Consider the following 19,046-nt stretch of genomic DNA (forward strand, 5'->3'; position numbering starts at 1 on the left):
GGGTGTGGGAAGTGTTTCCTATCACCGGCCCCTCTTCTGTAGAGAATGTGCACCGGAAGGGAAATCCCAGAGTAACAGCGCTGATGGTCCAGTACATGTCTCCACCTCCCTGAGCACAGGATGCTGGTAAATCCCACTGCTGGGGCCTCCTGACTGTCCTCAAAGTGAAGACAGCTGGGCATCCAGGGCAGGCCCAGCCTTGTGGGAAAGTGGAAGCGGGCGGGGACGGCCAGCCTGCCTTGGAGGGCAGCATAAGTAGCAGAAAGCAGCCGGGCCTGACATCCACCTGGCCCTTAGCGTACTGGCACAGGAAGGCCGCAGGGGGTTTCCATGTTCACCCAGCTGAAAGGAGCAACTCATGGCTCTGAGAAGTGGGTCTGGCGGAGGTGATGCAGCTAGTTAATGTGCCCGGTGTTTGCATTTGGTTCAGACCTATTAAGCCTCGGAGCATCTTCCTGGGATGAGGCTGTAAGAGGAGTAAGTGGGGAGGCTGGGAGGAGCACCTGGCGAGTGCTGTGCCCGTGAGGTGCAGTCTTAGTTTGTCTAGGTTGCTATAACAAACACCACAGACTGGCGACAGCTTATAAACAGCAGAAATGTATGGCCGGTGCGGCAGCTCACACCTGCAATCCCAGTACTTCGGGAAGCCAAGGCAGGTGAAACACTTGAGGTCAGGAGTTTAAGACCAGCCTGGCCAACATGGTGAAACCCTGTCTCTACTAAAAATACAAAAATTAGCAGGGTTAGTGGTGGGCGCCTGTAATCCCAACTACTCGGGAGGCTAAGGCAGGAGAATTGCTTGAACCCGGGAGGTGGAGGTTGCAGTGAGCCGAGACTGCAACAACTGCACTCCAGCCTGGGTGACAGAGCAAGACTCCATCTTGAAAAAAAAAAAAAAAGTCTGACCCAGCAATTCCACTCCTACGTATACACCCCAAAGAACTGAAAACAGGAACCCAGTCAGGTACAGTGGCTCATGCCTGTAATCCCAGCACTTTGGGAGGCCAAGGTGGCAGGATCGCTTGAGGCCAGGAGTTTGAGACCAGCCTGGGCAACACAAAAAAATCTCTAATCGCTACAAAAAAAAAAAGTCTACAAAAAATCAAAAATAAGCTGGGCATGATGGTGCATGCCTGTGGTCCCAGCTACTTGGGAGGCTGAGGTGGGAGGATTGCTTATGCCTAGGAATTGGAGGCTGCAGTGAACTATGATTGCACCACTGCACTCCAGCCTGGGCCACAGAGTGAGACTATCTCAAAACAAAACAGAACCTCAAACAAATACTGTTACATAACACGTGTTCATAGCAGCACTACTCACAGTGGAAACAACCTAAATGTCCATTGATGGGTGAGTCTTGGCCCATGTATATAATGGAATGGTATTCAGTCAGAAAAAGGGAAGAAAGGGCTGCCGCGGTGGCTCACGCCTGTAATCCCAGCACTTTGGGAGGCTGAGGCGGGGGGATCACTTGAGCTGAGGAGTTCAAGAGCAGCCTGGCAACATGGCATAACCTCATCCCCACAAAAAATACAAAGAAATAGCTGGGCATGATGGTGTGTGCCTGTGGTCCCAGCTACTCAGAAGGCTGAGGTGGGAGGATTGCTTGAGCTCAGGGGACAGTTGCAGTGAGCCGAGATTGCACCACTGCACTCCAGTCTGGATGACAGAGCAAGACCCTGACCCCGGCCCCAACCCCAACAAAAGGAGGAAAGAAAGGGGCACAGTGGCTCATGCCTATAATCCCAGCAATTTGGGAGGCTAAGGTGGGAGGATTGCTTGAGGTCAGGAGTTCAAGACCAGCTCGGGCAACTTAGTGAGATACTGCCTCAACAAAATATTAAAAGAAACAAAGGAATGAAGAACTGATCCATGCTACATCAGTGAACCTGGAAAGCATTATGCTGAGTGAAGGAAGCCAAGTGCAAAAGGCCACATAGCATATATTTCCATTTACACGAAATACCCAGAACATGCAAATCCACAGAGACAGAAACTAGATTAGTGGTTGCTAGGGGCTGGGGGATGGGCAAAGGGGAGTGATCACTTATATTAGTCTGTTCTCACACTGCTATGAAGAACTGCCTGAGACTGAGTAATTTATAAAGGAAAGAGGTTTAACTCACAGTTCAGCATGGCTGGGGAGGTCTCAGGAAACTTACAATCGTGGCAGAAGGCCAAGGGGAAGTAGGACACCTTCTTCACAAGGCAGCCGAGCGATTGGGTGGAGGGGAGGGAAATCCCCTTATAAAACCATCAGATCTCGTGAGAACTCACTCACTATCACGAGAACAGCATGGGGGAAACCACCCCCATGATTGAATTACCTCCACCTGATCATTTCCATCCTCCAATCACCTAACCAATTGACTTCCATCCAACAATGATTAGTTCAACTTGTTCTATCCCTTGGGATTATGGAGATTACAATTCAAGATGAGATTCGGGTGGGGACACAAAGCCTAACCATATCACCAATTAATGGATATGGAGTCTCCTTTTGGAATGATGAAAACATTTTGGAAGGAGACAGTGGTGATGGCTGCAGAGCACTGTGAATGTACTAAATGCCACTTAATTGTTCACTTTAAAATAGTTAATTTTATGTGATGTGAATTTCACCTCAATGGAAAACAACCAACCAACCTCAGCAGCACGAGGAAACTCTCTGCCGAGGGGCTTTCCTTTGTGTACATTTTCCTGACCTTTCCAGAGCGCAGGAGCTGGCCTGGCAGTTCCAGGCAGGCCTCTGTGCCCCACTGAGCTGTGGCTGCTGTTGTGCTTGTCCCCTAGCACCATCCTGCTGTATCACATCATGGCGTGGGGCCTGGCTACCCTGCTCTGTGTGGAGGGAGCCGCCATGCTCTACTACCCTTCCGTGTCCAGGTAAGTTGGGACTCCAGTGCCCCAGACAGCCCCATCTTTGGCTCATTGTGTGTTCTCTGGCAGGGAATACATGAGCCCTGACCAACAGAGTTGGTGCCTTGGAGGTTAGGCCGTTGTCTCAGGGCCACATGAGGCCATGCTCACGGCCCAGCCCCAGAGGGCTGACTACAATAGCTTGGAGAATGACCCTGGAGTCATTCTCCCTGGCTCTGCCTTTCTCGTTTGTGTGCATAGGCGCCCATGCACACAAGCATGCACGCAAAGCTTTCCGCATATTCCCCTCCACGTAAGGTGTATCCCCAGCCCCTGTATTGGTACAGTTTTCTCATGCCCACTTTTAAGTATTTGGTCTTCAAGCTTCCTCTGGATGAGCAGGTGAGCTTAACATTCTAGGAATGAGTGTGGGACAATGTGGAAGAGGCCAAAAGGATGCCTGGGCAGGGCTTATTCTCTAGCTTTGCTTCCTACCCTTTCTCACTTCTCTTCCATCCTCCACACAGAGCGAGATGTGGCCGCTGAAACTGTCTCAGGCATTTCCTCAAGTTTACATTCCTGTCCATGCAACCCTCAGTTGCAAAGCCAAGGTCTTTCCAAGGATATATACTCTAACTTCCAATGGAAAACTGGAAAACAGAAGTGGACAGTGTCTTTGTCTGTGATTTTTATACCAGGGATCAACACGGTGTAGCCCCCAGGACAAATCCGGCCTTCTTCCGTTTTTGTAAATAAAGTTTTATTGGAATATAGTCACACTCATTTCTTTATGTACTGTCTGACTGCTTTTGCACGACAACATCAGAGTTGAGTAGTTGCCTCAGAGACCACAGTGTGACCCATGAAGCTGAAAATATTTACTATCTGTTCCTTTACAGAAAAAAATCTACAGAAAAAAAAAATTGGTATAGATAATTTATCTCCCTCTTTTCTGGCTTCTTGCAGCTACTCAGTGAGGATGTCTCCAAATTGGTGTTGCCTTGTCAACCATGAATACAAGCAGGGAGCTCTGTGTAGATCCATCCACACAGTCTGCTTTTCTGAGGAACTTTAAAAGAACAGATGCAGTGTCAGCAGCTGTTATAACGGAATGCACTTAGTTGGAAAGGGAGTTTCTGTGGCTCTCCCTCGCCTGTGGGACCCCAGAGACTCCTGGCAAAGTTGCATCTGAGCTTTAGGGTGCCATTGCTGCAGGGTGCACAGGGAACCCTGAGGTGCTCCCAGGGTCTTTAGGAGCTGCTCGTTTTAAGCATCATATCCTTAATCATCTCTTCATTTTCACAACGCCTGACCCAGGGCACTCGGCATTCTTCATGCTCACAGTCTCACTCTCTTATTTGTCATTTCATTTCTGTCTTTGCATCAGAGTCACTTCTCTTTCTCCTCTTGTTTCTCTTTCTCCTTTCAAGCCTTTCCAGATTGAATTTTCGCCTCTAGCTAAAGATAAAACCGCCTGCTAAAAGAAGGTGGCAGTGTTGAGAGGTGGTATAGTAATTCTTCCTATGGCAAGACGAGACGGGTATTGCATTTTTCTTACCTGATTTTTTTTTTTTCACATTTTCTGCCACTTTCCCCTCTGGTTTGACAACTCTGTCAATATTAAGGGTGTTTAATTTATTTTTTGTCATTCCCCCTTTCGTGGCCACGAGGCTGTTTGGTTAGTCCCTTTTCCGCCTCCCTCTTTGACTGAGCTGGAGCAGACCTCCCTCCTCTTTGCCTTCGGTTTCCTCTTCCTCTGTGCCATTTTGCTTCTCTCCCACATTAAGCATTTCACAGCTGCGAGTTGTTACCTTGGTAACATATGTTTGTGAGGCCCTCCAGCACATTCCGTGGTGACCAATGACTCCTATGACGCCTCAGTAGAAATCTTTGTCCTTTTCTCTGACAAGAACCTCTGAAACTATTGTTATCCATAACCATGAGAACATATTTCCTCTGAAATATGGAGCTGGCATATTTTGAGTTGTTCAAACCCAGGGACTGGATTTTATTCATGTTATTGCCCAAAACCAGGTAGTAAGTACTCAAAACCTAACTATTTAATGGAGTGCCTTTGTCTCTACTTGAATTGCGTTTTTTCCTTGAGACCCAATGCAGGGAATCCCCCATCCCAGGGTGTTTTTCTTTCCGATCTTTTCCCAGCAGGAACCTTTAAAAGCTTCCTCCAGTGGAATGCCTTAAGGGTCCTACCATTTCTGAGACAGAAACATGGTTGATCTCCCTTACTCTCCTGCAATTTACGGCTTGTTCCAGACATGAGAAATGACTCACATTTCCTTTGGGCAGTCAGAAGCAGATTTATGCATTTCCCTTTTCATTCTCATCCTCTTATCTTGACTTCCAGATAAGTAGATGTCTTTTAGCCAAAGCTTTGCTTTTGAGAAGAATGACTTTGGTTTTCCTCTCTCAGGTGTGAGCGGGGTCTGGACCATGCCATCCCCCACTATGTCACCATGTACCTGCCCCTGCTGCTGGTTCTCATGGCCAACCCCATCCTGTTCCAAAAGACAGTGACTGCAGGTAAATACTAGGGAAGCTCTCTGGGTACACGGCCACTGTGAGCGGCCCCATGCCTCGGGCTCAGACAGTGACACATGTCCTGGAATTCTCCAGGACAGTTGATCTCATTTGTCATCCTCTGGAGACATCAGCAGATCACAGCTTCAGAAAGTAAGCAGGTTCAATAAATGAAAATGTGCAGGCCTCTGCCCGCACAAGTTCTGTGCCATCGTTTGTTAGCTCAGTGCCAGGACTAGTTGACTTTTCACTTCTGTATTGGGGTTCTCCTGGGTTGGCTGCAGGAGTGCCCTTGGACGACTGTGGAGGTGCGAGAGGAACAGAAGAAGAGAGGGGAGGGGGAAGGGGCTGAGTATGTACTGAGGCAGCTCCAGTCCTATAATGCACTTGGCTGATATTTTTTCTCAGATGGGCAGGAAACAGGAAGTGGAGCACAGGAAATGAGTCAAGGTCAATGGTTAGAAAAGGATAAGAGGAATGAAGTCGTTGACAACATGTCTGGGAAAGACTTCTAGGCTGGGGCTGGAGACCTGCAGTCCAGCCCCTACTTTCCCCTCAAGGAAGTGTGTCCTGGAGTGAGCCTCCCACCTCCTCAGGCTGCCAGAGATCTCTCAAGGACAGAATGGGAATAAGGAAATTTGCCTTAACTGAGAGGTCCTTTGAAGATCACCTGTTGATTGTTGAACTTTTTAAAAACATTGTTGAGAGTACTCTATCATTGGTAATATAAAATTATTGTGATTCTTTGGGCTATTCTCTTCATATCTACACTTTTTTTTTTCTTTTTATTGAGACAGAGTCTTGCTCTGTCACCACAGGCTGGAGTGCAGTGGTGTGATCTCGGCTCACTGCAACCTCTGCCACCCATGTTCAAGTGATTCTCATGCCTCAGCCTCCCGAGTAGCTGGGACTATGGGCACGTGCCACCACGCCCAGCTAATTTTTTTTGTATTTTTAGTAGAGATGGGGTTTTGCCATGTTGGCCAGGCTGGTCTTGAACTCCTGGCCTTGGGTGATCCACCCACCTTGGCCTCCCAAAGTGCTGGGATTACAGGCATGAGCCACCACGCCCGGTGCATATCTACATTTAAATATAGTGTGTTAAATATAGCATTTTTAAACAAAATCTCATCAAAAATAGTGATTTTAGCTGATAAATAGAAATGACTTATAGAAAAAAGACTGAAAAGAAATATACTAAGATGTTAACAGTGGTTATCTCTGGGTGGAGGGACCATGGGTCATTCATACTTCTCTAAACTTTTAAATATTTTCTAACTTGTCTATAAGAAGGAATCAAATCTTTTTTCAATATTTTAACAAGTGTGCACTATTTTTATTTTTATTTTTTTGAGATGGAGTTTCGCTCTTTTGCCCAGGCTGGAATGAAGTGGTGTGATCTCGGCTCACTGAAACCTCTGCCTCCCAGGTTCAAGCAATTCGCCTGTCTCAGCCTCCGAGTAGCTGGGATTATAGGCACCTGCCACTACACCCAGCTAATTTTTGTATTTTTAGTAGAGATGGGGTTTCAGCATGTTGGCCAGGCTGGCCTCAAACTCCTGACCTCAGGTTATCCACCTGCCTCAGCCTCCCAAAATTCTAGGATTACAGGTGTGAGCCACTGCACCTCTATTTTTATAACAGAGAAAATGAGCCTTTAAAAATATAGTTTATGAACTAGGAACATTCAAATAAAATTGGGAATTTATTTGTTGAGACGGAGTCTTGCTCTGTCACCCAGGCTGGAGTGCAGTGGCATGATCTTGGCTCACTGCAATCTCTGCCTCCCGAGTCCAAGGAATTCTCGTGCACCAGCCTCCCGAATAGCTGGGATTACAGACGTACACCACCATGCCCGGCAAATTTTTGTATTTTTAGTAAAGATAGAGTTTCACCATGTTGGCCAGGCTGGTCTCAAACTCCTGACCTCAAATGATCCACCCACCTTGGCCTCCCAAGTGCTGAGATTACAGGTGTGAGCCACTGCACCCAGCCAAAATTGGGAGTTTAGTTCATAGTAATGTATCTGTGTTAATTTCATAGTTGTGAAGAACATCCCCATGGTTGCATAAGATGCTTACATTGAGGGGAATCTGGGTAAAGGGTATACAGGGACTCTCTGTGCCATCTTTGCAACTTTTATGCAAATCTAAAATTATTTCAAAGCAGAAGTTTAAAAATATGCATATTCGTTAGGGTCTATGAGGACTCCAACCTGGAAGTTGTGAGGAATGAATGTCAGTGACTTGCTTTGCTTCCTCCCCCTCTGGCCTTGCTTGTGGGCTCACACCTGCTTCCATTGCCTTCTCTGTCACTCCATAAACATGAATAATGAACACCACACATAGTTCCTTCTGTTCTTCACAGTGGCCTCTTTACTTAAAGGAAGACAAGGCATTTACACGGAGAACGAGAGAAGGATGGGAGCTGTTATCAAGATCCGATTTTTCAAGATAATGCTGGTTTTAATTATTTGGTAACTTTTCTTCTATATATGTATATTTTTATTGCCAGTGGGAAGGGCTGTGGAAACAACTTGCCATGTTGCATGTGTGACTGGAAGTTCCAAAGGGAAGAGCCTTTGGGAAGGAAATCTTTGAGACTGTGCTAGGTGCCCTTTAAGGAAAGGCACAGAGGACAGGGGAGCAAGTCCAAAATTCATGAATTTCTGGAAAAACATTGAAATCTACTCAAATTATTTATAAAGCCCTTAGAAAACAAACACCCAAATTTAGTTTTGAAATGTCCCAACCATGTGCATTGCTGGGGTTAACCAAAACAAAGGGGTTGTTTATGCTTTTTTTTTTTTTTTGAGACAAGGTCTTTCTCTGTCACCCAGGCTGGAGTGCAGTGGCGCAATCACAGCTCACTGCAACCTTGATCTTTAGGGCTCAAGTGATCTTCTCACCTCAGCCTCCCAAGTAGTCTCACTCTGTCACCCAGGCTGGAGTGCAATGGCACAATCTCAGCTCACTGCAACCTCCACCTCTCAGGTTCAAGTGATTCTCCTGCCTCAGCCTCCCGAGTAGCTGGGATTACAGGTGTACGCCACCACACCCAGCTAATTGTTGTATTTTTAGTAGAGTTGAGGTTTCACCACGTTGGCTAGGCTGGTCTCAAACTCCTGACCTCAAGTCATCCACTTGCCTCGGCCTCCCAAAGTGTTGGGATTACAGGCGTGAGCCACCACACTCAGCTGGTCATGCTTTATAAACTCACCCATTTGCCTCACTCCTGACACCAGAATTCCTGTACCTGACAGAGGGGCAAGGACACGTCTTTGGTCAAGAAGGTTGGAGAACGGCCTGAGCAGTTTGTCTCTCCTCATTTTTCCCCACCACTGGTATCCTGTCCAAACCTTTCAGGTGGATACTTTGAAAATAGACCTGTAACCAATGCAAAAACAAACAAACAAACAAACAAAACTGGAATCAGAACATGCTGCACTGTGGTGAATCAGTACCTTGCAGGACAGGGCAAGTACTTGTGATGTTAAAAATTCACCTGTGCTGGTCGTGGTAGCTCACGCTTTAGTAGTTGGAGGCAGGAGTATTCCTTGAGGTCAGGAGTTCAAAACCATTGTGGGCAATTTAGTGAGACCTCCCACTCAACAATAACAACAATTAGCCAGGAATGGTGGCACATGCCTATAGTCCCAGCTACTTGGAAGGCTGAGGCAAGAGGATCACTTGAGCCTAGGAGTTCGAGATTACAGTGAGCTATGATCATGCCACTGCTCTCCAGCCTGTGTGACAGAGCAAGACCTTGTCTCTAAAAAATAATAGTAATAATAATTCATCTGATATGAGCTTTGTTTGGACACCTTTCTTGGAGATATATAAATCATCTCCTACTAAAAATACACTCAGTTCAACATTTCATATTTCACTGAGCCACCTAAAATAACATTGAAAAATGCTAAAATAAGTCAAGAAAAAATTGTTTTGATCTCCATCAAAACTGTATATTGTTCTTCAAAGAATGAATTCTGGGTTATTTGATATAGTGCTAGAACCTTACACCATGATGTGGTGTTGAGTGTTACCCTTGGAAGGATTTGCTGATCTGTGCTTTAGACTGAGAAAACGAATTTATTTTTTAAATTAAATTCTTAGTGTGCCGGTTCCTCTTAGTTTCACTTCTTTCTTTTTCTTTTTGAGACAGGGTCTCACTTTGTCCCCCAGGCTGGAGTGCAGTGGCACATTCATAACTCACTGCAGGCTTGATTTCCTGAGCTCAAGTGATCTTCCCGGGGCTCAAGTGATCCTCCCACCCCAGCCTCCCAAGTAGCTGGGACTACAGGTGTGCACCACCACACCTGTTTAATTTTATTTTTTATTTTTTGTAGGGACGAGTTTCACTATGTTGCCCGGGCTGGTGTCGGACTCCTGGGCTCAAGCAGTCCTCCTGCTTCAGCCTCCCAACGTGCTGGGATTACAGGAGGGGGCCATTGCACCTGGCCCTCTTAGTTTCTTACTGCAGAAGTGGCCATGTCTGTACCGAGAGTTAGTACTTTTAGGTCTTGGTAGAAATTCTTCTCTGACTCCCCAGCATTTAAAAACGAGTTTCATTGCATGTTCTCTTTACTTGTTGCCATTTTCTTTCTAATAGTTGGTTGTCGAATATCATCAATGAAAGCCTTTTATTCTATCTTGAGATGCAAACAGATATCAATGGAGGTTCTTTGAAACCTGTCAGAACTGCAGCCAAGACCACATGGTTTATTATGGTAGGTCAATCTGTATCGTATTTTAATTAGTTAATTTTTAATTAATGTATTTGTTTTAGAGACAAGGTCTCACTCTGTCACCCAGACTGGAAAGCAGTGGCACGACCATAGCTCACTGCAGCCTCAAACTCCTGGGCTCAAACAATCCTCCGTCTCAGCCTCCTGAGTAACTGGGACTACAGGTGTATGCCACCACCCTGAGCAATGTAGGGAGACCCCATCTCTTTTTTTAATTATCTAGATTTAACATTTTCTGTTTGAAAAAAAAAATCAGAAGAAAAAGAAGCAGTCAGAAGTACAATATATTGTATTTAAATACAGAATGAGTTAAATAGGCTCCTGGCCTTAGTGTGCTAGCTGGCTGCTTTGTTTGTTGTTGGGATCCTTATTAAATGCTTCAACTCTGGTCAATCAGTTTGGCGCAGTGTATCAAAGCTCCTGGCAGTCTCTCAATATCAGAGCACGGATCTTGAAGGAATGTTTCAGACCATGAAAAAGCCACACAGATGGATATATTCCTGGTAGCATTATCCTTCATAATTGTAAAGCATTATAGGCAACCCAGATTTCAAAAAAAAGACAGACAGGCAGACAGACAGACAGAAAGAAAGAAAGAAAGAAAGAAAGAAAGAAAGAAAGAAAGAAAGAAAGAAAGAAAAATGGTTAAGTAAATTATGGTCTTTCATCTTGATGGAATATTACTCAGATGTTAAAAATGATGATTATGAAATCTCTGGTATTAACTGGGAAATCAAATATATACAATTATACCAATTACAACTAAAGAAAAACATGTTTATCTTTTTTCAATGAGGAAACAATGAAAAAAAAAGAAATAGAAAAAAATACACGTATTGGATGGACATACATGAAGAGAATGATGGGGTAGAAGTCCCATGGGCAGGCTGCCCCAGTGCTGTCATTCTCTCACCTTTATAAGAAGAAATGCACACGTGTTGTTGGCAGGGAGGTGCATATTGTGCTACACAGAATCCATATTTATATTGTTTTTGAAATGGGGAAAGGCTCATTCACAAAGACTTTCAAATGGAACCAGCACTGGCCCTTCCATCACTGCATGTGGTTTGGAGCTTGGCTGGGTTCCTCTGGTGAACTTTATGTGTCCTCAGCACACACGAGTGGAGGGATGTTTCCCAGACTCCGTCTGAGCCTCAGGAACCTTTATTACATCAAGTGCTCCGTTGGCAGCACAGGGTGGCAAACTGGGGAGAACAGAGGCCCCCAGGCTGCAGGAGGAGCTGGCTGTTCAGTCCCTGTGCTACAGCACTCCCTCTCCCCTTCTCCCACTGCTGCCCTCTTCTCCTCCCCCACCCTCCCCTCCCACTTTCTCCTTCTCCTGCCTTCCCTCCTCTCTCTCATCCTCTGTCCCCTCTCTTCCCTTCTCTACTCCAGCTCCTCCCCGCCCTCTCCTTTCCCCACCCCCCTCTACTTTCAGGCACCCTCGAAGGTACAGCACCTACTGTGGCCAATCTTCATCTTGCCCCAAACCAACCCACCAACCAGTCAACCAGTCACCAGCCAACCCATGGTCACTTCCAAGCGAGCCCAGCCCTGTGGGCATCCTGAGGGGAGTGTGTCACTCTGTGACAGCCCAGGGCTCTGACTCCTGCCACACTGCGCTGACTGCCATGTGTCTTTCTGTCCTCTCTCCAGGGAATCCTGAATCCAGCCCAGGGATTTCTCTTGTCTTTGGCCTTCTATGGCTGGACAGGATGTAGCCTGGGTTTTCAGTCTCCCAGGAAGGAGATCCAGTGGGAATCACTGACCACTTCGGCTGCTGATGGGGCTCACCCATCCCCGCTGGACTCCCGGGTGCCCCAGGAAAACCCTGCTTCCAAGAAGGTGTCTCGAGTGGGTGGGCAGACTTCTGATGAAGCCCTGAGCATGCTGTCTGAAGGTAATGCCCTGTTTGCCACAGCAGGTAGACTTTGGGGTCCCAGGGCTCCCCTTGGAAAGCCTTAGAGGATTCTTTTTCCCAGGCGCTGCCCTGTGCATGGTGCGGTGTTTAGCAGCACCCCTCATGTGGACTCACTAGCTGCCAGTTGCACTCGCCCAATTGTGACAACCAAAACTCTTTCCAGACATTGACATGTCTCTTGGGGAACCACACTGGCCCCCAGTTCACAACCAGTGTCTCAGAATAATTAGCTTGGATCTAAAAATGTGATTTTTTTCCAGATGTTGTCTGAGCTAAATGCACACAAATACAAAACCAAAGACAAATACCACACAATCCCGTCATGAGGTGTACCAAAATAATGTTGAAATTTGGAGTAAGAAAAATAATATGTAGAAAGATGTCTGGAAATGGCTTAAGGAGTTCCATTTTCTTTTCCATTCCTACTATTCAAATACATTGAAGGGAGGCCAAGGCAGGTGGATCACTTGAGGTCAGGAGTTAGAGACAAGCTTGACCAACATGGTGAAACCCCATCTCTACTAAAAATACAAAAATAGCCTGGTGTGGTGGCTCATACCTGTAATCCCAGCACTTTGAGAGGCCAAGGTGGGCGGATCACCTCAGGTCAGAAATTCGAGACCAGCCTGACCAACATGGTGAAACCCCATCTCCACTAAAAATACAAAATTAGCCGGTGTGGTGGCACACGCTGTAATCACAGCTACTTGGGAGGCTGAGGCAGGAGAATCACTTGAACCTGGGAGGAGGAGGTTGCAGTGAGCTGAGATCGTGCCATTGCACTCAAGCTGGGGCAACAAGAGTGAAACCTCGTCTAAAAAAACAAAACAAAAACAAAACCAAACAAATACACTGAAGGAAGGTTCACTTTCAGGTGACAAACTTGGTTTACTTTGAAGGCCAAAAAATATGGTGATGAACTAACTGATGAATTGATTCCATGATACAATATTGTCTGGTTGAAATTGGGAGTCACGAAGAGAAAGAGATGGTTCTGGCTGAAGCTAAAAGGCACACAGAGAGGATGTATTTACAGACTTTCCATCTGGTACAAATAGTTCATGAAGCATGAGGAACCCACCAGCTGGATCTGCTGTTAGTCTGTAGAGTTACTGATACCATCTGGGGAATGAAGCCAAAAATGTTATCTTGAATTGTTTGGCTTTGTATTCCCATCCTGGTGTTTCAAAGTGGCCGAGCAGATATTTGACAGTCAAATAAAACACTAGAAATAACAGTAAAAGTCCCCTGCACCCCACCCCAATCACCACCACCAAACAAAATCCATCAGCATTTCCTTACCTCCGCTCCCTCCAGCAAGCTGTTGCCTAGATCTGCCGCTCAAAGGTTGGATGTTTTCACACAGAGGTTTTAGCAAAAGCAAATAAAGATCCAATAGAAAAATAAGCAGGGCAGCCATTCCTGGAGGCTGCTGTCTGTGAGGGCTCCCTGCTTTTGTTTTTGTTTTTTGAGACAGGGTCTCCCTCTGTTACCCAGGCTAGAGCACAGTGGAAGGAACACGGCTTACTGCAGCCTCCACCTCCTGGGCTTAAGCAATCCTCCCACCCGAGCCTCCTGAGTAGCTGGGACTACAGGTGCACACCACCATGCCTAGTTTATTTTATTTTTTAGTTTTTGGAGACATGAGGTCCCATTATGTTGCCCAGACTAGTCTCAAGTGGTCCTCCTGCATCAGCCTCCCAAAGTGCTGGGATAATAGGCTTGAGCTACTGCACCCGGCCCCTTGGCTTTTTAAAAACTTTGAGATATAATTCACATACCACAAAGTTCACCCCTTTAAATGGCACATTTCAGTGGTTGTGCACACGTCACCACTATCTAAGTCAGAACATGTTCATCATTGCAGAAAGAAACCCTGTGTCCCCAAGGAGCCATTTCCCATCTCTTCTCCCCAGCCCCTGGCAACCATGAATCTCCTTTCTGTCTCCATGGTTTTGCTGTTCTGGATCTTACATAGAAAGGGCGTTGTGTAATATTTGTCCTGTTGTGTCTGGTTTCTTTTACTTCGGATACTGTTTTCTAGATTCACCCATGTTGTAGCAGGTGTCAGAACTTCATTCTTTTTATGGATTGATAATATTTCATTGTATGGATACACCTATTCTTTGATTTATTTATTTACTTACTTATTTATGAGACAGGGTCTCACTCTGTTGTCCAGGCTGAAGTGCAGTGGAACGAACATGGCTCACTGCAGCCTTGATCTCCTGGGCTCAAGCAATCTTTCCACCTCAGCCTCCTGAGTAGTTAGGACCACAGGCAGGTGCCACCATATCCTGCTAATTTTCTTTGGCTTTATGTGTGTGTTTTTTAAAAATTTATTTTGAAGAGTTGGGGTCTCCCTATGTTGCCCAGGTTGGTCTTAAACTCCTGTAAATGATCCTTCCACCTTGGCCTCCCAAAGTGCTATGATTATAGGCCTCAGCCACTGCACCTGGCCCATTCTAATTCTGTTAATAACGACTTATGACTGTCCAAAACTCTACCAGGCTGTGTACTAGGAGCTGAGTGGGGTGGAGATACTGGAGATGTGCCAACCTGGTCCTCAAGGATCTCACAGTCTATTGGAGAAAATTAAAATATTTTAAAAAATCATTCTATTCTAATAATAGAACAATCAATGAAAATAGCAATTGGAGAAAACATTGGAGGAAAAGGAAAGAACAAAAGGAAAGCCTTTTGAGAAAAACGAGAAATGCAATCAGTATTTTTTTATTGTGGGAAGAATTCCTGTAAAAATGGCAGCTGCCGATTCAGAACTCCAAGTGACATATTGTTAGGTAACATCTGTCAGGCTTTTTGAGGACAGAGCTTGAAGCACAGACTGAGTTTTCAAAATTAACAACAAACGTCTGCAAAAGTATAAAGTGGCCTGGCCTGGTAGTATGAACCTGTATTCCCAGCTACTCAGGAGGCTGAGGAAGGAGGATCATTTGAGGCCAGGAGTTGGAGTCCAGACTGGGCAACATAGTGAGACCCCATCTCTTAAAAAAAAAAGTATAAAGTGGTGGTGGTACTGAGGTGGTGGTTAGGGTCATAAGTTTGCATCTAGTCACCCTTCGAATATCTTAAAATTGCCCATAACATGCAGTCATCACCATTTTGTATGGTAACCCTATGCAGGAATTTGCATACCTTAATCTAAAAAGAATTAAAAAGGCTTTTATTCAGAAATTAAAATTAATTTGCTGCCTAGGACACCTCACATTTTTTAATATTTCCACATCTGACTTTTGGCTCTCATCACCATTGTATTGTTTGGGGACAGTTTTAGGATCCCTTCTAAATCTTTCCTGGTGGGTATGTCTCTGGGGCCACTTACCTGTCACCCCAGAATGTGCTTCCCTTCTGCCAGTGGCGGGGGAAACGCAGGTGTCATTCAGATTTTCCTACCAGAGCTTTACCAGCTTGCAGGCAGCAGGATCCCTGGGACTATGTAAATCCTCACCTACTCACCCTGCCATACCTCCCCAGCCCCTCACTAAGTAGAGGTGAATTTGGGTAAGTTAAGTGTGCATCAAATACTACTTCTGTGCATAAAGTCAAGGAAAACCCCTTACCAGAGCCGCTTTCCTATTGGCTACACCTGATCATTACTATGGCCGATACAGAAAAAAGTTAGCCATGGGCTTCTCCCTATGTAGACCATGGAGATAAAGTTCAACTTGTTCATCATACCCTTCAGACCCTACTGCTTTTGGTTTCACTACAAGACCAGTAGGCTGGCATTGAGCTTTATTAAGTATCTGATATGGTGTCTGGAACTTACTAAGTACTTCACACAAGTTAACTGAATTTCGTCTTAAGCAAATATTCAACACCATTTTAGCCGGGATAGGTGAGTGTTCCTGAGAAGTGTAATTTGTGAAACTCACAAGTAAGTAAGCACAATACTATTTTTTATTTTTAAAAACCTGTGAAGAGTTAAAGGAACATAGGCAATGCAGGACTACGTTGGTTTTGGAACACTGGTGAGTTCCTGGAGCAGGTGATGTGCGGGCCGGGTCTTACATGATAGAACAGCATGGGCAAAGAGGAGACAGAAAATTCAGATGAGGAAGACGCGGTGTTGAGTTAGCACAGGAAGTCTACGTCTTGTTTGGGGACGACTGTGGCTCAGCGTGGTACGGAGGTCTTGCGGGAAGCTGGAGAAGTGGTGAAGGGTTTATAAAGATTCTGCTAAGGCATTTGGGCTTTATCCGGTGGCCAGTGAAAGGCCAGTTAAGGTTTTTAAGTGGAGAGACACTGCAGTTTGCTTGTAGGACCAGCCCAGTGCCTGGGCATGGGAGAAAACACGTAATGCATCGTGTTTTGTGATTGTGGCAGCAGTTTCCATTGAGGGGATCTGTGTCTCCGCTTAGGAAGGCGGAGAGCTGCTGGATGGAGCTGGGCTCCACACCCCGTCACCATTGTGCCTTGTTGCTGAACACTCTCTGCTCATCAAGTCGAGGTGTCTGGATCTGGGAGAATCCTGAAGAGAGTCATTATTAGGGGAGGATTGTGCACCTGAACAGCTTTTGACTCCCTAGATGTGCAGGCACCCAGCTCCTGGACCTGCGCTGGCTCTCAGGAGACCCAGCCCCTTGGTACCTCCTGGTTTCCCTCCAGGGAGCGAGCCAGGGGGGCATGGCCTGGCAGGAGGGGTGGGGCCTGGGTGGAGCTTATAGGGCCTGGCTGGGACTGTGTTTTGGGGTGGGGCCTGGTGAGAGGGAAGGGGCAGAGTCTGGCAGGAGGGATGTGGCTACTAAGGGCAGGGCATTTCTGGTGGGAGCAAGAGTATAGATCTTTCCTGGAAGACGAGTGTGCTAGTACACAAACTTGCAAGATTTAGGGATCATCCTGGGGAGAAGCCCGGGCCGGTGAGGCTGAGGCTTAGGGCTTGTTGGGAGTGGAGGGGTCGTGGTTAGGATAGAACACAGGTACTATGTTCCCACACAGGTGGGGCGAGGCCCATTCAGAGCCCAGGAACATGGCCAGAAAGGAGCATAGCTGTCTCTCCCACAATGCCTTTTATCTCCCCAATTCCATACCACACCCACCCCGCCATTCTTGGTTCGACCCTCAATCCTCCCTACTCTCCCACAATTCTGTTTCTCTCATAATTCCCTGTCTCTCCCACAATTCCGTGTATCTCCCTGTATTTTCCCCAATTCTGTATTTCTCCCAGAGTTCCATGGCTCTCCCATAATTTGGCATTCTTTCCCACAGTCACCTGTCTGTCTCACAATTCTTTTTTCTCTCATAATTCCCTATTTCTCTCACAACAACATTCCCCTAACAATTGTTTTCTCCCACAATTCTCCATTCTATTTTTTCTTGAAAATCTGTTTTCTTCTATAACCTATTTTCTTTTTCGTTCTTTTTTTTTTTCCTGAGACGGAGTTTTGCTCTTGTTGCCCAGACTGGAGTGCAATGGCGTGATCTCAGCTTACCACAACCTCCGCCTCCTGGGTTCAAATGATTCTCCTGCCTCAGCCTCCTGAGTAGCTGGGATTACAGGCACCTACCATCACGCCCAGCTAATTTTTGTATTTTTAGTAGAGATAGGGTTTCACCATGTTAGCCAGGCTGGTCTGGAACTCCTGACTTTGTGATCTGCCCACCTCGGCCTCCCAAAGTTTTGGAATTACAGGCGTGAGCCACCACGTCAGGCCTCTTCTATAATCTATTTTCTACCACAATCTGTCTCTCCTGCAGTTCTCCATTCTCCACTCTAATTTGTTCTCTCCCACAAGTATCCATTCTCTACCACAATTCCGGCCTGTCCCTCAATTCCTCCTCTTTCCCATAATTCTCCATTCTTCCCAATAATCTCTTTTTTTCCCACAGTTCTCTTTCTCACAATACCTTGAGTCCCCCACAATCCTAATCTTTCCCACAATTCCTCGTTTCTCCCACAATCCCTTTTTACAATTTTTCATAATGCCGTGAATCTCCCATAATACCTGGAATCTCCTACAAGCCTTGTCTTTCCCACAATTCTGTGTTCCTCCCATGGTACCTTGAGTCTCCCACAACCCCCATCTTTCCCATGATTGCTTTTTTCTCCCACAATACAGCTTCACAATTTTCCATAATGCCTTGTGTTTCCCACAATACCTTGTGTCTCCCACAATCCTTGTCTTTCTCCAGCAATTTCCTGTTTCTCCCACTGTACCATATTTCTCTAACAATTTATTCTTTCCCACATGTCTCTTCTTTCTCTCAGAATTTGCCATTCTTTTTTTTTTTTTTTTTTTTTTTTGAGATGATGTCTCATTCACTCTGTTGCCCAGGGTGAGTACAGTGGCACGACCTCAGCTTACTGCAACCTCCACCTCTTGGGCTCAAGTGATTCTTGTGCCTCAGCCTCCAGAGTAGCTGGGACTACAGGAGCACGCCACCATGCCTGGCTAATTTTGTATTTTTAGTAGAGGTGGGGTTTCGCCATGTTGGCCAGGCTAGTTTCAAACTCCTGACCTCAAGTGATCTGCCCACTTTGGTCTCCCAAAGTGCTGGGATTATAGATGTGAGTCACCGTGCCTGACCAATTCTCCATTCTTCTATTTCAGAAATCTTTCTTTTATAATTGTATTCTCTCTATACCACATTCTCTCTGCCCTGTAATTCCATTTCTCCTACAACTAATTCTGCACCATAATTCCTTTTCTCCCAAGATTCAGTATTCTCTCCCGCCATTTCCTGCTTTTCCCACAATTGCAGCTCTTTCCCACAATTCTGTATTCCCACCCATAGTCCTGTATGTTTCCTACAAGTCTGTCTTTCTCACAATGCCTTGTTTTCCCATACTTCTTTGTTTCTCCCACAACTCTCTGTTCTCCACAATTCCTGTCCTTCACACAATTCCCTGCTCTCCCATAATTCCTTATTTCTCCCACAATCTTGGTCGTTCCTACAATCCTCTGTTTCCTCCCATAATTCCCTGTTCATCTCACAATCCCTGTCTTTCTCATGGTTCTC

At 45.9% G+C, this 19,046-nt stretch overlaps 1 protein-coding gene across 1 annotated transcript in view; it reads left to right on the forward strand.

The window, feature by feature from the left end:
• Positions 1-19,046, forward strand: part of LOC105478109 (G protein-coupled receptor 143) — a 42,020-nt gene that overhangs the window by 15,321 nt on the left and 7,653 nt on the right. Inside the window, exons 4-8 of the mRNA XM_011735100.2 lie at positions 2,794-2,886; positions 5,291-5,400; positions 7,765-7,873; positions 10,009-10,126; positions 11,801-12,044. Coding sequence (XP_011733402.2) covers positions 2,794-2,886; positions 5,291-5,400; positions 7,765-7,873; positions 10,009-10,126; positions 11,801-12,044 — 674 coding nt within the window. The remainder of the gene's footprint in view (positions 1-2,793; positions 2,887-5,290; positions 5,401-7,764; positions 7,874-10,008; positions 10,127-11,800; positions 12,045-19,046) is intronic.

Source organism: Macaca nemestrina, chromosome X (assembly GCF_043159975.1).
Source record: "Macaca nemestrina isolate mMacNem1 chromosome X, mMacNem.hap1, whole genome shotgun sequence".
Lineage (NCBI taxonomy): Eukaryota > Metazoa > Chordata > Mammalia > Primates > Cercopithecidae > Macaca > Macaca nemestrina.